The sequence below is a fragment of the Lithobates pipiens genome, unplaced genomic scaffold (genome assembly GCF_037356315.1).
Source record: "Lithobates pipiens isolate NorthernLeopardFrog02 unplaced genomic scaffold, aLitPip1_a1.2 Scaffold_18, whole genome shotgun sequence".
In the NCBI taxonomy this organism is placed as follows: domain Eukaryota; kingdom Metazoa; phylum Chordata; class Amphibia; order Anura; family Ranidae; genus Lithobates; species Lithobates pipiens.
Genome location: NW_027507758.1, coordinates 450,171,511 through 450,186,665, shown reverse-complemented (window position 1 = coordinate 450,186,665; position 15,155 = coordinate 450,171,511). Strand labels below are relative to the sequence as shown.

The 15,155-nt window shown below is 42.4% G+C and overlaps 1 protein-coding gene across 1 annotated transcript in view; it reads left to right on the top strand.

The window, feature by feature from the left end:
* Positions 1 to 15,155, top strand: part of SLC9A9 (solute carrier family 9 member A9) — a 1,026,444-nt gene that overhangs the window by 760,377 nt on the left and 250,912 nt on the right. The window contains exon 13 of the mRNA XM_077488236.1: positions 204 to 252. Within this exon, the coding sequence (XP_077344362.1) occupies positions 204 to 252 (49 nt within the window). The remainder of the gene's footprint in view (positions 1 to 203; positions 253 to 15,155) is intronic.

The following is a 15,155-nucleotide window of genomic DNA, read 5'->3' as shown; positions in this document are numbered from 1 at the left end:
TGTATATGTAAAGTGCTGTGTAAATTGTCGACACTATTTAAATACCTGCAATAAATAAAAAATAAAATCAATTATTTGTTATTAACTTCAATTGATTAAAAATGATTTGCTGATATTATATATTGAAGAAATTGATGTAATTTATAAATCAAATATTGTCCAGTCATACAGCAAACCTAAATCTTTTTATTCTCCTCGAATAGGGTTGGTGTTGACCCAGACCTAGACGTGAAGGAACAGTCTGCAGATCAGGTTAGTGTTGGGTGAAACACCTTAACAGAAACCATTTCACATTCACATAAACTATGCATGTTTACTTTAAGGTATAGGTGTGTTTTATATGAGGTCCAAATGGTCTGAAAATGATGATTGTTGATGAATTGTTATTTGTTAATGAATTTCAAGTTAAATATCTAGGATGTTTAATTAGAGAAAATGAAAATAAAATCCAGAGTTGTGTGCTGCCCCATAGTATCTAGTGAGTTGGTAGCTTTAAAGTCCATCTTCAAGCCATTTTTTGTGGCTCCACAAAAATATTCTCTTTTCACCAGACAATGTCCACAGTGTTCAGGTTAAATGATATCCAGTGCCATTTAACACTGAAAATGGACTGGGGCAAAGGGTGTGAATGGCTTCCTGCCCTCAATGTGTAATGTGCAGAGAGCAGAGCTGATATTATCAGCTTTCTGCATCTTTGTAGGCAATTCAGTGATGACGAAAGTTGATAAAGGGTTTTCTGCCAGTGCCTGGTGAGATCTAGTATCCCAAGACAACCACATACATTACATACAATGATGTTCTTCTTGTATGACTATTCAGGCACGTTGAATTTAATTTCAGTTAGCAGTGTAAACTAGTAAGTAACATCCAGGCTGGATAAACCGTGCCCTTCAACATGACCACTTTTCCTAGTTTGAGCATTTCAGAAACCACATAGGAATGTTGATTCTTCATTCCTGCCTGATCCCTCATTGTCTATTTACTACAAAGTGGGCTCAGAAACAAGCTCCTACCCAGATGTTAACTCCAACAGTGAGGAAGACAAAGTATGGTTTGAGCTTGTTCAATTAAGCTTTGGTAATAAAACCTGGAAGCTGATTGGTTTCTATGCAGAAGTGAGCCTGATTTTGCACTTTCCAGCTTTAGTAAATAAACCTCATTGTGTACTTAAAAGTGGGGTATGCCTGTATAAGAATCACACTTCTGGCTCCCCATTCTGTCTTATGTCAGCCTAGTGCAATAAACATGCTTATTAGCCAGAGCACCTTTCCACAGAGCTGTATTTTCATGCAGAAAACCATTCATCTGCTGCTCTTTCTAATGAATGCAAAAAACTCTTTGATGTTTCTCTAGCTGTAAAAATCAGAATCGTATCTCTGTGTATGAACTGAAGTAGCTACTCTGCATTCATATAGCCCATTGTAAAGGCTCCTTAGGAAATGGAGCACTTTGCATTTAATGAATACACAGTAAATAGAATAGTTATGTATAGGCTGCTCTCATGTCTCTTGACAATAATGCCGCTATAAATATATATTTTTTTCTTTTAAAGGCAAAGCTTTATTTTTAAAAACACATTATTAGCATAGTTTTCTACATCCCAAACGTATTTAACTCCCTATTGTTTACAAAAAAAAAAGTTCTGTACTGTTATATTTTTTCACTGTTACATTGGATATAACAATAATATAGGATACAGGACAGTCTTTTGATGTAACAACCACTGGCAGTGTTTGGTAGAGAGAATTTGGCCCGAAAAAGTAATTAAAAAAAAAAGCTCTGCCCTACATACCTGCCCTCCAAATATACCCCAAACTGTAGGATAACACGAACACCAAAACATTTTTCTTACCTCAACTCTATTGTTCCATGCCATCATCAGGAAAAATGAATACAGAATCGGATGCTGCTGTAACTTTTTTCATGATAAAAGATCGAACCCCATTCTGAAACACGTAGAAAAAAAGCTGATATCTGCCAGCTTCCGTGTCCCATGCTGAGCAGCTGCCCTGCTACTTATTGAATACAGAAAGTCACTTGCTCAGCTCTGGCGCCATTCAGAGAACACTTTACATTTTCTCAATGAATACAAAGTGTTCCCTGATTGGACAAGGTGGAGTTTGTGACACCGCTCCAGCAAGGTGTTTCCTGAATGACACCTATGCTGAGGAAGAGACCTCATGTGATCACAATGCAGCAGGGCAGCTGCTTTGCCTGGGAAACGGAAGCTAGTGGAGATCACTGTAGCAGTAGCAGTGCCTACTGCTGTGATTTCCAGCTTCCACAGGGATCCACTGCAATCCACTGCAGATCGCTTTTAAGAGGAAAGAGGGTTGGTAGAAACTGGCGCAGTGTGAACTTAGCCTAAATCTTATATTTAGGATAACGTTAAACAAACCAGATAGGTCAACAAAAGAAACATAAACTGTAGATGTTTAAAGAGATGGAGGAAATATTCTGCAATCCAATGGCAAATATGTCTGTTTAAATATTATGAGCTCAACTGTTATTTAAAAATTGCCTGTAAGCTAATGTTTTTATATTTGATTGAGGTATAACACCTTGTCTCCATTTGACAAGGATATGTCAAGGTCTGTTACACTGGATGATAGTCATTGCATGTATGACACTGGCCACAACTCCAGCTAGGTTCACCAATACAAAGGTACTTTGAAACATAATAGCACATAAAATGGATAGTAAGGTTGGATCCGATAACTGGCAGGAACACAAAGGCAGAAATCTAGTGTGATTAATTAGAAATTCAGCCTAGAGTATATTAACTTCCAAACCTCATTTCTGGAAATTTTCCAGCCCTCGCTGACCTATTAATTGCTTCTGTGTATTGAACTCATGGACACTGGCCCTGTATTTATCCTACAATTAAAATGAGCAGTAATTGGCATGCTAGGGAACTCATGCACTTCATATTAAAAGCACATCAAAGAGATCTGACCGTTATTTTTTAAAACCTGTGGTTTTATGGTAAGATATTCTCTGAATGTTTTTTTGACAACAGTAGTGCGGTTTTATGTTCTATATGGCATGATTTGTACAAGAAAGAAAATGTATAAAAAACAATTAAAAGTGAATAGGTTCATTTCAAATTTAGGTAAAGAGAAATGGCTATGAACAAACCTGAGTCGTGCGCCATAAACACTTTTCATTTCTTTTCAATTCTCTGGGTTACATTGGTACCCATAGCAACAAAATCTTTTTTAGAACAACTGTGAATAGCTTTTCCTAGAGGGGAGCAAAGCTAGTGCCAGCTCTCTCTCCTGAGACAAACATACCAGTTTCCTTGACTTTCTTTTCTGTCTCAGTATTTTATCTCAGCACAAATGCCCAGAATAGTAACAACCTATTATGTACTTTACAGAGAAAATAGTGCACTCTTAAACAGCTGATTTGTATGTCATTATATAAGTAATTGCTCATTATCTATAACCGATCCCGACTCCATGGCATAATAGAACTTAACTTTCTAATTATAATGAAAGATAACTTCGTGCTAGGAAATCTGGGAATTAAAATGTATTAATGAAACTAAAGATCTTGTATACGGTATATATTTGCCACTGTATGATGCTACTGAGTGTGTTTTCCTGTGGTTGAAAAAAACAAACATGTTTCTTTAAAACAAAGGATTCGAGAAATAATTGGGGGGGTACATGTATTAGGTAAACTGCATATAGTATGTGTGTAACACTCATTTTGTTTCAGATCCTCAATATACAGTACTCAAATGCTGACGCAATCCACTTCATTGACATACAGACAGCTTCAGTATTGTAGAACTCCTTACAGGCTTGTATGGAAACAATGGGGCTGTACATACAACAGGAAAAGATGAATTCATGAATTCATATTCTGTATTGAACTAAAAGATCCCACATTTTCAAGCCAGGGAGATAAAATGACTAGTTGATAGTGATTCTTATTGAATCACACGCAGTGACAAAAGATAGATTTGAGTAACATTGGACCATGTACATTTGACTGTCATTAGGTAAAAGCTAAAGTTCAAGAGGTTTATGAAAAAATACAGCTTTGTGGTGGTAAATGCATTTCAGTACTAAGAAATAGAATAGCATTTGTTTAGATGATAAACAATAGGGTGCATTGGTTTTAATAGGCATATATAGGTAAGGGGGAGTAGGGTGATGAGGTAATAATCACGTTCTCCCTCTTCGTTGAGCAAAAAGCAAGGGTCACCTGAAAGGCCTACCCCGGGGTGGGTTCTTCTCGGCTATGCTAGGCACCTGTAACAGGGTCACTTTACTGCACATTGGGTACCTTTACTCTTGTGCCATCTTCATCAATGCCCTGGGACAAGGCTGAGGCTGCCGTGGGGAAATACTCAACCTTAAGGCGGGCCTCTACTGATGAACGTATACCACTTACACTTGCACTGCAACTGTTCTCCAGGTAACGCTTGGTTCCCCGTGACAATGTACACCTTCACTGTTACTTGCATTGAGCAGGGAATTTCTGAGCATTGTCCACATTTTAAATCTAGTGTGATTAATTAGAAATTCAGCCTAGAGTATATTAACTTCCAAACTTCATTTCTGGAAATTTTCCAGCCCTCGCTGACCTATTACTTGCTTCTGTGTATTGAATCCAATACACATCCACCTGTCCAGTGTTTTCCACTACCATTCCCCAATAGCAGAGTGGGCCTCGCCATGCACCTTGCATGGGCATGTGTAACTTCACTTTTGAAATTCTGTAATAGGAAGAGATAACCTGCCCACCGCACACCTCACCCAGCCAGAGTGGTTATAAGGTAAAAGCACCCTGGCTATGTCCCCAACATGTTTCATCCGACCCCTGGGGCTTAATTCTTTTCTCAATGATTATGCCCCAGGGGTGGGGAAAAACATGTTGGGGACATGGCCTGGATAAGCTAAGGTTTGTTTTACCTGATAACCACTCGGGCCTAGGTGTGGTGTATGGTGGCTGGGCTATCTCTCCTGTTTCTACAAGTGTGCTTTGGATCTGGATGGACCTCACAACCTTGCTGGTCAGCAGAATCCAACTCATCGGACTCTGATAACCAGAGCTGGGACCCTTAAACATTTTTCATAGGTCTTGATTTTCCGTACCACTGTACAGGAGGAGAACCTCTGTGGTGTGAATCCACTCCTGTTGCTCTGGGAGGCAGACCGCTGGCGGAAAGAGTGCCGACAACATCTCCCTCGCTACTAGAGACCATTCCACCTATAACAGGTACATGCTACTGACAGTCTGCTGTAAAACCTTCTTTACCCTAGGTAACTGCTCATGTCTTTACACTGCTCCACTCCAATGTCTTCATACCAGAATGTGTTCACGACCCACTCAGTAGACTGTGTGTGCCGGTTACTTGCATTATGCCCCTTTAAGTAACTTCAGACTGGATAAGGACAATTTTTCAAATTCTTTACATAGAAAGTGAAAAAGGGGGGGGGGGGGGATGGTGACTGTGCTTAAACATGGATGCCTGAACCAGGAGCTCTGTTTATCTGTTTATCCACCGACATCAGAGCCTCCATTGCTCTCCTGCAGCTCTAGACCCTCAGCAGCATCCTGGGAACTACTCCATGACTAGAGGCCACACGGAGCCACCTCAGCCCTGTTATTTATCAGAGTTCTTCCCCCAGATCCCATGCAGGGTACGACAAAATGTTGGTGGCTCCCACTCCACTTAGCTACTCCTTAGTAGAGCCCTAATCTGCCGCAGAATGGGCGCATGCATCCACACAGTGGGACCTCATCTGGATCATCCAGCTCGTGCACCAGGAGCCTGGTGTAGTCAAAACCACACCCGAACTCTCCCAAAGGGACCCAGATATGGAGGTGAGTGGACCACAAGCCTCTAAGGATGACAATCCCCCAGCAGAAATGGCTCCTATTAATGCTTTTCCTATTGATGCCAGGCAGATGTGCAGGACTTAGGGGAGAGGACTGATCATGTTGAAAATACAATGTGTAATTATTCAACATCCCTTAACACTCTAATGTATTCCCATAATGCTTAAACAGAAGAAATTGTCTGGCCTAAAGGCAAAATAGCACTCAGGAAGACAGGTCCAGAAAAAACAATATAAAGATCAGAGGCATCCCAGAGTTTATATCTGCCCCTCACTTACAGCAATTTGTTCATGTTGTGTTCTCCTCCTTGGCTCCCTCACTATCAGCACAAGAACTCACAATCAACAGGGTTCAAAGCCCTCCTTCCTATCTGTAGAAGTACCCAGAGATGTCTTGCTCTATCATGTGAAAGAGAAACTGTTAGCTACATTCTGTTGAGCTGATCATTTCCCAAATCAGTATGCAACACTCCAACTATTCTCAGACTTGTTCGAGCATACCCTCCAATGTCGGAATTTAGCCACCATCACTAAGGCTCTAAGGAGCCATCACATCACGCATGAGTGTAAATATCCGGCTACACTCTCCATTACTCACAATGGATTTACTACCACTCTGTACACAGTTGAAGAAGGCTTGGATGCTCTCCACCAATGGGGTATAATCTCTGAAACATCTTCCACCTCTCTGCAAACCATGCAGCTGTTGGCAATGCAACAGGAGCGGCAAGTTGTGTCTTAATAGAGCTTGTCCAAAAAGCATGCTAAAGGAGGCTCCTGACATTCTTCGCTACTTCATTACAGTCTCCCAACACTCCTAGCCAAGGGAAAGTAATGTTCACCTTCCTTTATTCCTCCTGATTATATCAGCAGTATTCTCTGCACCCGGACCTACCAGGAAGTCCTCTTGTTATATTGTTATATATGTGCTGTTTTCACTAACCCTTGTTTTGCCTCATATCCCTTCCTTCTTGCTCGGTACACACAGTTTTTTTAGAGATGTCCAGCTTGATCCTATTAGAGCCCACATTTCCCGCTGTTTACACATGCCTTCCCTGGCCTGAATGTATCCTACCCCTGTACTTCCTTGACTGACCAGATCAACCTCCAAAGACCTCAGCTGGATTTGTTAGGTCAACCTCTCTCCTATATCATCTGGTTACAGTTGTGAGTGACTTAACCATATCAGGTTTTCTTAAGCCGCGTACACACGTGGCGGACTGTCTGGCCAACTTAGTCCGTCAGACAATCCGACGGACAGTCCGTCATACTTTCGAATGAACGGACTTGCCCACACACGGCACTTTTTGAGCGTACTAATACGGCGGACTAAGTCCGCCATACTATCCGCCCTACTTTTGAAATGAACGGACTCGCCCACACACGCGGAGGAAAGTCCGCTCATTTCGAGCGCATCTTCCTTGCCGCCGGCCTCTTCTCCCGACTTCGGGGGTCTTGTCCCCCTCTTCGGTTCTTCTGCCGGGCCACCGCCTGTAAAAGAGCTATAAGAAGGCGCGGTGGCCCGGCAGAAGAACCGAAGAGGGGGACAAGACCCCCGAAGTCGGGAGAAGAGGCCGGCGGCGAGGAAGAAAGCCGGACTCCTCCGCTAGCAAAAGAGCTACAAGAAGATAGCGGAGGAGTCCGGCGAGAAGACCCCCGAAGACGGAAGACCCCCGGAGCTGTGCAATAAAACATTTTAACCCTGTGTTGTGTTTTTTTTGTACTTTTTTTCACAGGTGAATGGGTAGGGGTACATTGTACCCCATACTCATTCACATAGGGTGGGGGGCCGGTATCCGGGGGCCCCCTTATTAAAGGGGGCTCCCGGATTCCGATAAGCACCCCGCCCGCAGACCCCGACAACCAACGGCCAGGGTTGTCGGGAAGAGGCCCTTGTCCTCATCAACATGGGGACAAGGTGCTTTGGGGAGGCACCCCCCCATGTTGAGGGCACGCGGCCTGGTACGGCTCAGGAGGGGGGGCGCTCGCTCGCCCCCCTTTCCTGGCCGGCCGGGTAGCGTGCTCGGACAAGGGTCTGTTGTGGACTTGGGGGGGACCCCCACGCCGATTTTTTTCGGCGTTGGGGTTCCCCTTTAAGCCATACCAGGCGGTGGGGCCAGCGACGTCTCCGTCGCGGGCCCCGCCTACCTGGATACCCGCTCGAAATGAGCGGACTTTTCTCCGTGCGGGAAAAGTCCGCTCATTTCAAAAGTACGGCGGACTGGCACACACACGGGCGGATTGTCCGCCGAAATGCGAGTCCAGCGGACAGTATTTCCAACATTCCAAAATACTTAGTCCGCCAGACTGCACGCTGAAAAAGTCCGCTGAAGCCCACACACGAGCGGACTGTCCGCTGAAATGTGTTTCGGCGGACTAAGTAGGCCAGACAGTCCGCCCGTGTGTACGCGGCTTTAGTTCTGCCAATAATGATGCTTTAATACTAATCCTTTAAAAGGGGTTTAAATCACTCCACAAAAGACTTTTCCATGTGGAGAGAAGCCAGCAAAATCAAAGCCAATATATTGAGTGCACAAAGACATTTTCAAGCCTATAATGTTCCCAAGGGCTCCCACAGAGACTATTTGCATGATCTTCTAGCATGTGCCCTAGAAAAGAAAAGAGGAGTTCTCCTAGTTATACGCAATATTGTTGCTTTTCACCATAAAGACTTCTTGGATAATGAGACAAGATATGCTATTGTCACCTGTAAAATTAACACACAGCCAGATACTCTAGTGGCTATTTACGCACCCAACTCCTATCAATTCCATTTTATACGTAAAGTCTTTAGGATTATAGCTTCTTTCAAGTATGGTCACCTTCTATGTGTGGGGACTTTAATCTCAAAGTGGATCCCCACTTAGATTCAAATCCCCAGTGAAAGAGCGTTCTCCTTCCCTGAGCCAACTATTCCATACAGAGGCAGTATATGATGTCTGGAGGTGCCAGCATGCTAACGATAGAAATTACACCTTTTTCTCCTGCAGACACTGTACTCACTCTTGCATGGACTTGTTCGTCACAGATAAATGGTTGCTACAGAAAGTGTTTTCTTCCCGTATACATGGCATTACATGGTCTGATCATGCTGCGATTTCTATGACATTAAAGCATGTTTCCCCTTCTGTTTCCATGTGGCACTGTAATGTTAGGTTGCTGCATTACTCTAACAGCTCAACCATTATCTCTCACCATCTTTGGGACTTCTTTAAAGATAATGTCTCTGTAGTTGATGAACCATACCTCTTATGGAATGCCCATAAGGCATATACAGTATAATAGGCATTCTGATTCAACAGGATCAGATCTAAAACTTACCAACCTTATCTGTGAGATTCAGAAACTAGAATCCCAAAATAAACATTAACCCACATTTGACACTTCAAAAACCCTTAACAAGCTCAGGAAAGAACTAAGAGATCCTGGCTTACCAATATAATAAACACCATTGAGGATGAGCAAAGAAACTCTGGACAGCCGAACTCCGTAAAAAAAAAAAATCTTGTGCTTTTATTGAAAACTTGGGATCTCATAGTACAAACCACAGCAAAGCGATACAGGAAAACTGATGCGTTTCACACTATAATAAGTGCTTACTCATAGCTTATTAGTGAGTAAGCACTTATAGTGTGAAACGGGTCAGTTTTCCTGTATCACTTTGCTGTGATTTGTACTATGTGATCCCAAGTTTTCAATAAAAGGCACAAGTGCAGCTGTCCAGAGTTTCTTCGCTCATCCATATTTGTACATGCACTAGCCAGCACCTGGGGCTCTTTGTCTCTAGAGTAGAAGTATTTGTCTCAGTGGATCTGCCTGGAGCGGTGTTGTTTTTCTCTCTCTATAATAAACACCATTGTTGTTAAAGCCCAGATTGGCAATCAGTTCACCGACAATTACGCCGCACTATATATAATATGGGATGAACCCCAAACACCCCAACCCACAGTTGAGAACATACAAAATTTCTTATTCAATCTGCACCTTCCTACCCTCTCTGGAGCACAACTCCATCAGTTAAACACCCCCTTCACAACCTCTGAGTTAGAAAGGGTTATAGGCTCCTTGCCAAATGGAAAATTACCAGGCCCTGGTGACTTTTATAATAGATATTACAAGATATTTAGCGCAATACCGTCTCCTTATAAGAAGGATGTCTTCACTAAAACTGCCCTTACTTCCTCATTCCCCCGGAGATGCTGAAAGCTTATGCAGTCACATTACCCAAACCTGGGAAAGATCCCACAACTCCAGCCAACTTCAGGCCAATCTAACTTTTAAACACGGGTGTTAAAGTGTATGGCAAGCTATTAGCTAGACCCTTAATGGATATTGTTCCATCTTTGGTTTAACGTGATCAGATGGGATTTGTGAGGGGAGACAGACCTCTGATGATACTAGATTAATACTGGATATCATACACTATGCTAAAAAAAACAGAACGCCTTCTCTGCTGCTCTCTATAGACGAAGAGAAGACATTTGATAGGGTTCATTGGCAATATATTTCAATAGTGATGTCCAAATTTGGCTTCCAAAGCCCCATCCTACCTGTAATTTTAGCACTGTGCTCTCACCTGACTGCACAGGTCTATACTTCAGGCCTCTTATCCCTTCGGCATAATTTACTCTTCATATGAAGCACGCAAGAGATACCATATTTAAGAATCACACTAACTCCACATCCTCCTCCCTTGCTGCCTCTTATCTTAAATCCCTTATTTAAAAAAAATGAAAAACAAATCAAACACATGTTACAGTGTGAACTTTCCTGGTCAGGTAGGCTGGCAGCCTACAAAATGAACGTGTTACCCCAACTGCTATATGTGTTTAGAATATTACCTATCTTCCTAACTGTCCACTATTTCAAAACCATGTCGAGTCTACTTGGGAAGTTTATCAGGAAAGGCAAAAAAGCCAGATGTGTGCATTTGAGCTTGATTATGCATACAGTAGGTCAGTAGATGTGGGTTTAGTGGATATTCTGGACTACTATTGGGCAGCACACATGGACTAGATTAAGTATTGGTTTTAATCGCAGGGGGTCTACAAACTATGGTCATCCAGTTGTTCAGGAACTACAATTCCCATCATGCCTAGTCATGACTGTGAATGTCAAAGTTCTACAATGCCCATGGGACGTGTAGTTCCGCAACAGCTGGAGGGCCGTGGTTTGAAGATCCCTGGTTTAGAGGAAGTGACTATCCTTTGTGGTTAGATGTAGAAACTGCCCTAGCACCTACTCCTGACTTGTATACTCTCCTTATCGGTGACTGAAGCCATGGGATATCTCTGCTTTGCCTCCACCAACACAAGCATTGTTGTTAGCATGGAGAATGCTACATGCATACCTCTAGACCCAAGAGTGTAGAAGCACTGGTGGAAAAGTTGGGCTTCCCAAGGGAGGTACATTTTACGTGTTCTATTATTTTAAATTTTCTAGCCAAACACCCTATCCCAGAGCCTCAATCACATCCTAAGGCTTGTAAATGTTATACCTCACAAGCCCTCAACCGGCTATGTCAAAATTTTTACATATACAGTAGATCAAAGTTTAAAATTCCATTGTATTTGGACATACTGTAGGACAGTCAAGTAAGCTGCTTTTGCAGTGGATTGTTGAAGCCTTGTTCTTTTTGAAGAAACCAATCCATTTCAGTAGTTTTAGTTTTTAGTATCATCATTTGCATAAAAGGTATTCGCTTCAAGCTTATCAGAGCAGTGATGATATATTTATGCCATATTGAACAGCTTATTCCAGCATGGTTCGTCCTACTCATATCCTGTCCAAATTGCTTCAGCCATGTTTAAATTTTTAACTTTCCCATACCCACACTGTTTTCTCCCCTCTATAAAGGGGCATTATACAATTTATCTGAATTAAAGTTGTATGCCATTTTACTTTCAACTATTACAGCCAAAGTGAGCAGGGCTCTCATAATGCCCGTAGGTGGGTGAGCAGCTATCTTCCAGTTATTCCATTTTTTTGCAAACTCCCTCTTTTAAAATTACAGTTTCCTGGGAACAGTGCAATATTGTAGATACGTTCTGTTGATAATTTCAATATGAACGAATTATAGGCTTGTAAAATGTGGAGCACATTTTAATGGAAACTGTCAGTATAGAAATATAGGAGCTGCCATTGCTGAATTATTTTAAAATGCATGATCCAGGGGCGCCATCGTACTATTTGTTTCACTACCTAAGAAATCACTGACCTAGAACCAACATGTACATCACCTACAGTATAGGATTGCTACCTCATCCCTTTAAACCCGAACACATATTAATTACGCAGGTTCTGAGGCTGATTAAGGTGGTAATTGAACTCACTTGGTACCTTATCTGTGTAATTCATATGTGTTCAGGTTTAATGGATGAGGTGGCAACGCTAATCAGCTGGCCCAACACCTTATATATGCACTGTATTATTTCCAGAATACAAAGATAATTTTACAGTCCTATACCAGTTATTCTTGATCAGTGCCCCCCCCCCCCCCCTATTTTTTTCTCCTCAGCATATGTACAAGCCTGTGTTTCTCCATGCATGCCCAATGAATAAAGTGAAAGTAGCAGCAGATTAATAAATTGCCTGCATTGTTGTCCGTATACTAGCACATGGGTATTGGAGCACACCCGACTGGCTCACTGTGTTGTTTCTTCCTTTCCCAGTCTAAGCTCTTCCATACAGGAACTGCAACAACCTGATACAAAGTGAATTAAAGGCAGTGACACTGCTTGCATTAAAAAAAAAGTAAAAGAAAAATACATTTATTGATACATTAAGAAATACAGAGCTGCTTTAAATTGCTGAGCTAGTGAGGATGTTTTTTATGCTAGGCATAACAGTGTTCTAATAGTGCAGCTATTTTATGTTCATTTTTGCAGTATGCTGTACACAAAGTGAGAACAATACACTTATGTCTCCTGTGATCGCTCATTCCCACAATTTGCAGTCTTCTGTGGTCTCGCCACAATGGGAAAATAATCAGCTTCAAGAAAGCCCCTACTTCTCTTTTCCAATTTAGATAGCAAGGTGTACAAAGAGTAATCTGACAGATAAATCACTTTATATGCCTTATTCTGAAATTGCAGCTGGAATAGATTTTTATTCTGTTCTGATTACAGTTGGAACACTTTGCGCTAGATCATTGAATCTGTGACACACCTGCTGACACCATCCACATGATTGTTTTGTAACACACAGATTTTAAAGTATAATGAAGAGAATTATAATCATGAACAAATACTGCAGCATTCAACAAATCCCTGCAGATTATTGTATGTAATTTAAAATAACTTTGAGAATGATCAGTTCTGATGTTTTTTATACTGTGTCTGATTGTACAATGAGATGCAAGGTGAAAATTCCATAGAAAAAAAAGACATGTGCCTCACCTTGCCTTCTGGCCTATTATATGCTCCTTGATTTGCCTGGTTCATACATTAAAGAGTATGGCGGGATAATGTAGGCACTCATATTAGTGTTCTCCCTCTAATAATCTGTATAAGAGCATACAATCTCATGGTGTGGTGCGGGCTGTAGCCTAGTTTCGGGGCAGAGCTCAGCCTTTTAGTACTAAGAGGAGTACTGCCTTAAGAAGCAAGGAGGGCTAGGAGGTCCTCTTTTGGAACTTTTTCTGTTACCTTTTCTGGTAAGTATTAAATGCATAGGTAAAATACATATGGCACATCCAAGTTTCAAATAGTTACTCGTGTTTCCTAACTGGAAGAGTAGTATGCTGTCAATGTTTAAAACTATTTACACTTAAAATTTTCTAAAGGGAAATCTGCCACGAGAGAAACATGTAGGCTGCCACTGTTGACCTCCTTCTCTAAAGAAGTGTAGCCAAAGCTTGTTTGGCTGTACTTCATCTGTGGTTCAGGGGAGTGCAGTTGGTTCTGCACTCCTGTGACCTTTTTTTTAGCAGACAGCAGGCTGAAGTCTGTCTGCTGACGCAACAAAGCCAGTCCAGGCTCAGGCAAGTTTGCGACACTGGAGTTGGGATCTTCCCACATTTATGGACTGGCACCTGAGCCCGAGCCAGTCACTCCCGCCCCTCCACAGCCCATTGCTCCAGTGAGCACAGAAGAGGCAGAGCAGAGAGCCAGTGACTCTGCTCAGAGAGCTGTGAGAACCAAGCGATCTGCTATGTTAGATCACTTGGTTCTCAGTGTTAGAGCCAATGAGGGACAGATGCAGCACCTAGGTAAGTATAAATCTGCAAAAACCCCATACCTCTCTTTTAAAAGAACCATGCCTGACTATTGTGGTGATTGCTTGGCTACTTCCCGATTTTGAATTTCAAAGACAAGTTTGAGATTAGTTAGTAGCTGTAAAAATAAATGCATTGGTACTGGCATTTTTTACCACAGTCTTTCTGAATGAGAGAGACTGCAGGAAGTCTGCGTTGGTTGTGTTTTGGAATAGCTCTCCTTTGTCATTGACTGGTTCTCAGATCACTAGATTACTAAAGGGAGTAGAATGGACTGATGTGCAACCACCAGTGCTAAAGCACTGAGCCGGGAGCATTTGATCACTGGATGAATGGCCACACACTCCGGATGAATGTCAAACTTTATTGTAGTACACAGCACAGCAAGCACCAGAAGATAAAAATGTTAATGTGTTTCAAGGAGGTAACAGAGCTTTATCATAACACAAAGAAATATATGAGAAAATGCCACTTAAATAGTGATAAGAAACCACAGGTGTTGGGAAGCATGGCCGGATCTAGGGAGTGCTGGGGTGGGCTGCACCCCCCCCCCCCAAAGCCCCCTGGCCACTCTCCTGCACCCTGGGTGCTCTGCCCAGGCGCTATGCTCCTTTCCCATTACAGCACCACACGCAACTCCTCCTCCCCACACTACACAGAGCTAAAATCACAATCTTTTACACTGCCAGTCAGCCACGACCTGCACAAGGTGTATTTGGCTACTGCAGCTACACTGCCGTTGCAACTAGTGAATTTCACAGGTAAGAACAGCAACATAGCAGCCAGCTACACACTGTGAAGAGCTTGGCTGACTGGCTGTGTATAAAGTAATGTAATTTCAGCTCTGTGTAGTGTAAGGAGGAGAAGCTGTACACAGTGCTGGAGTGGGAAAGGAGCTTAGCTAAGTGGACTGATACATACCCACCAAGATAACATTTAACACTGCCTTGGCTGGAAAAAACAGAGACTTTTGATACATTGACAGTTGTCTGCCCCGACCTCCTGGGGCAGGCCGAAATTCCTTGTTGCTAGTGAAAGGGGGGGGGGGCGCATGGGGAATCTGAGCTAGCTGCACACCCCATTAT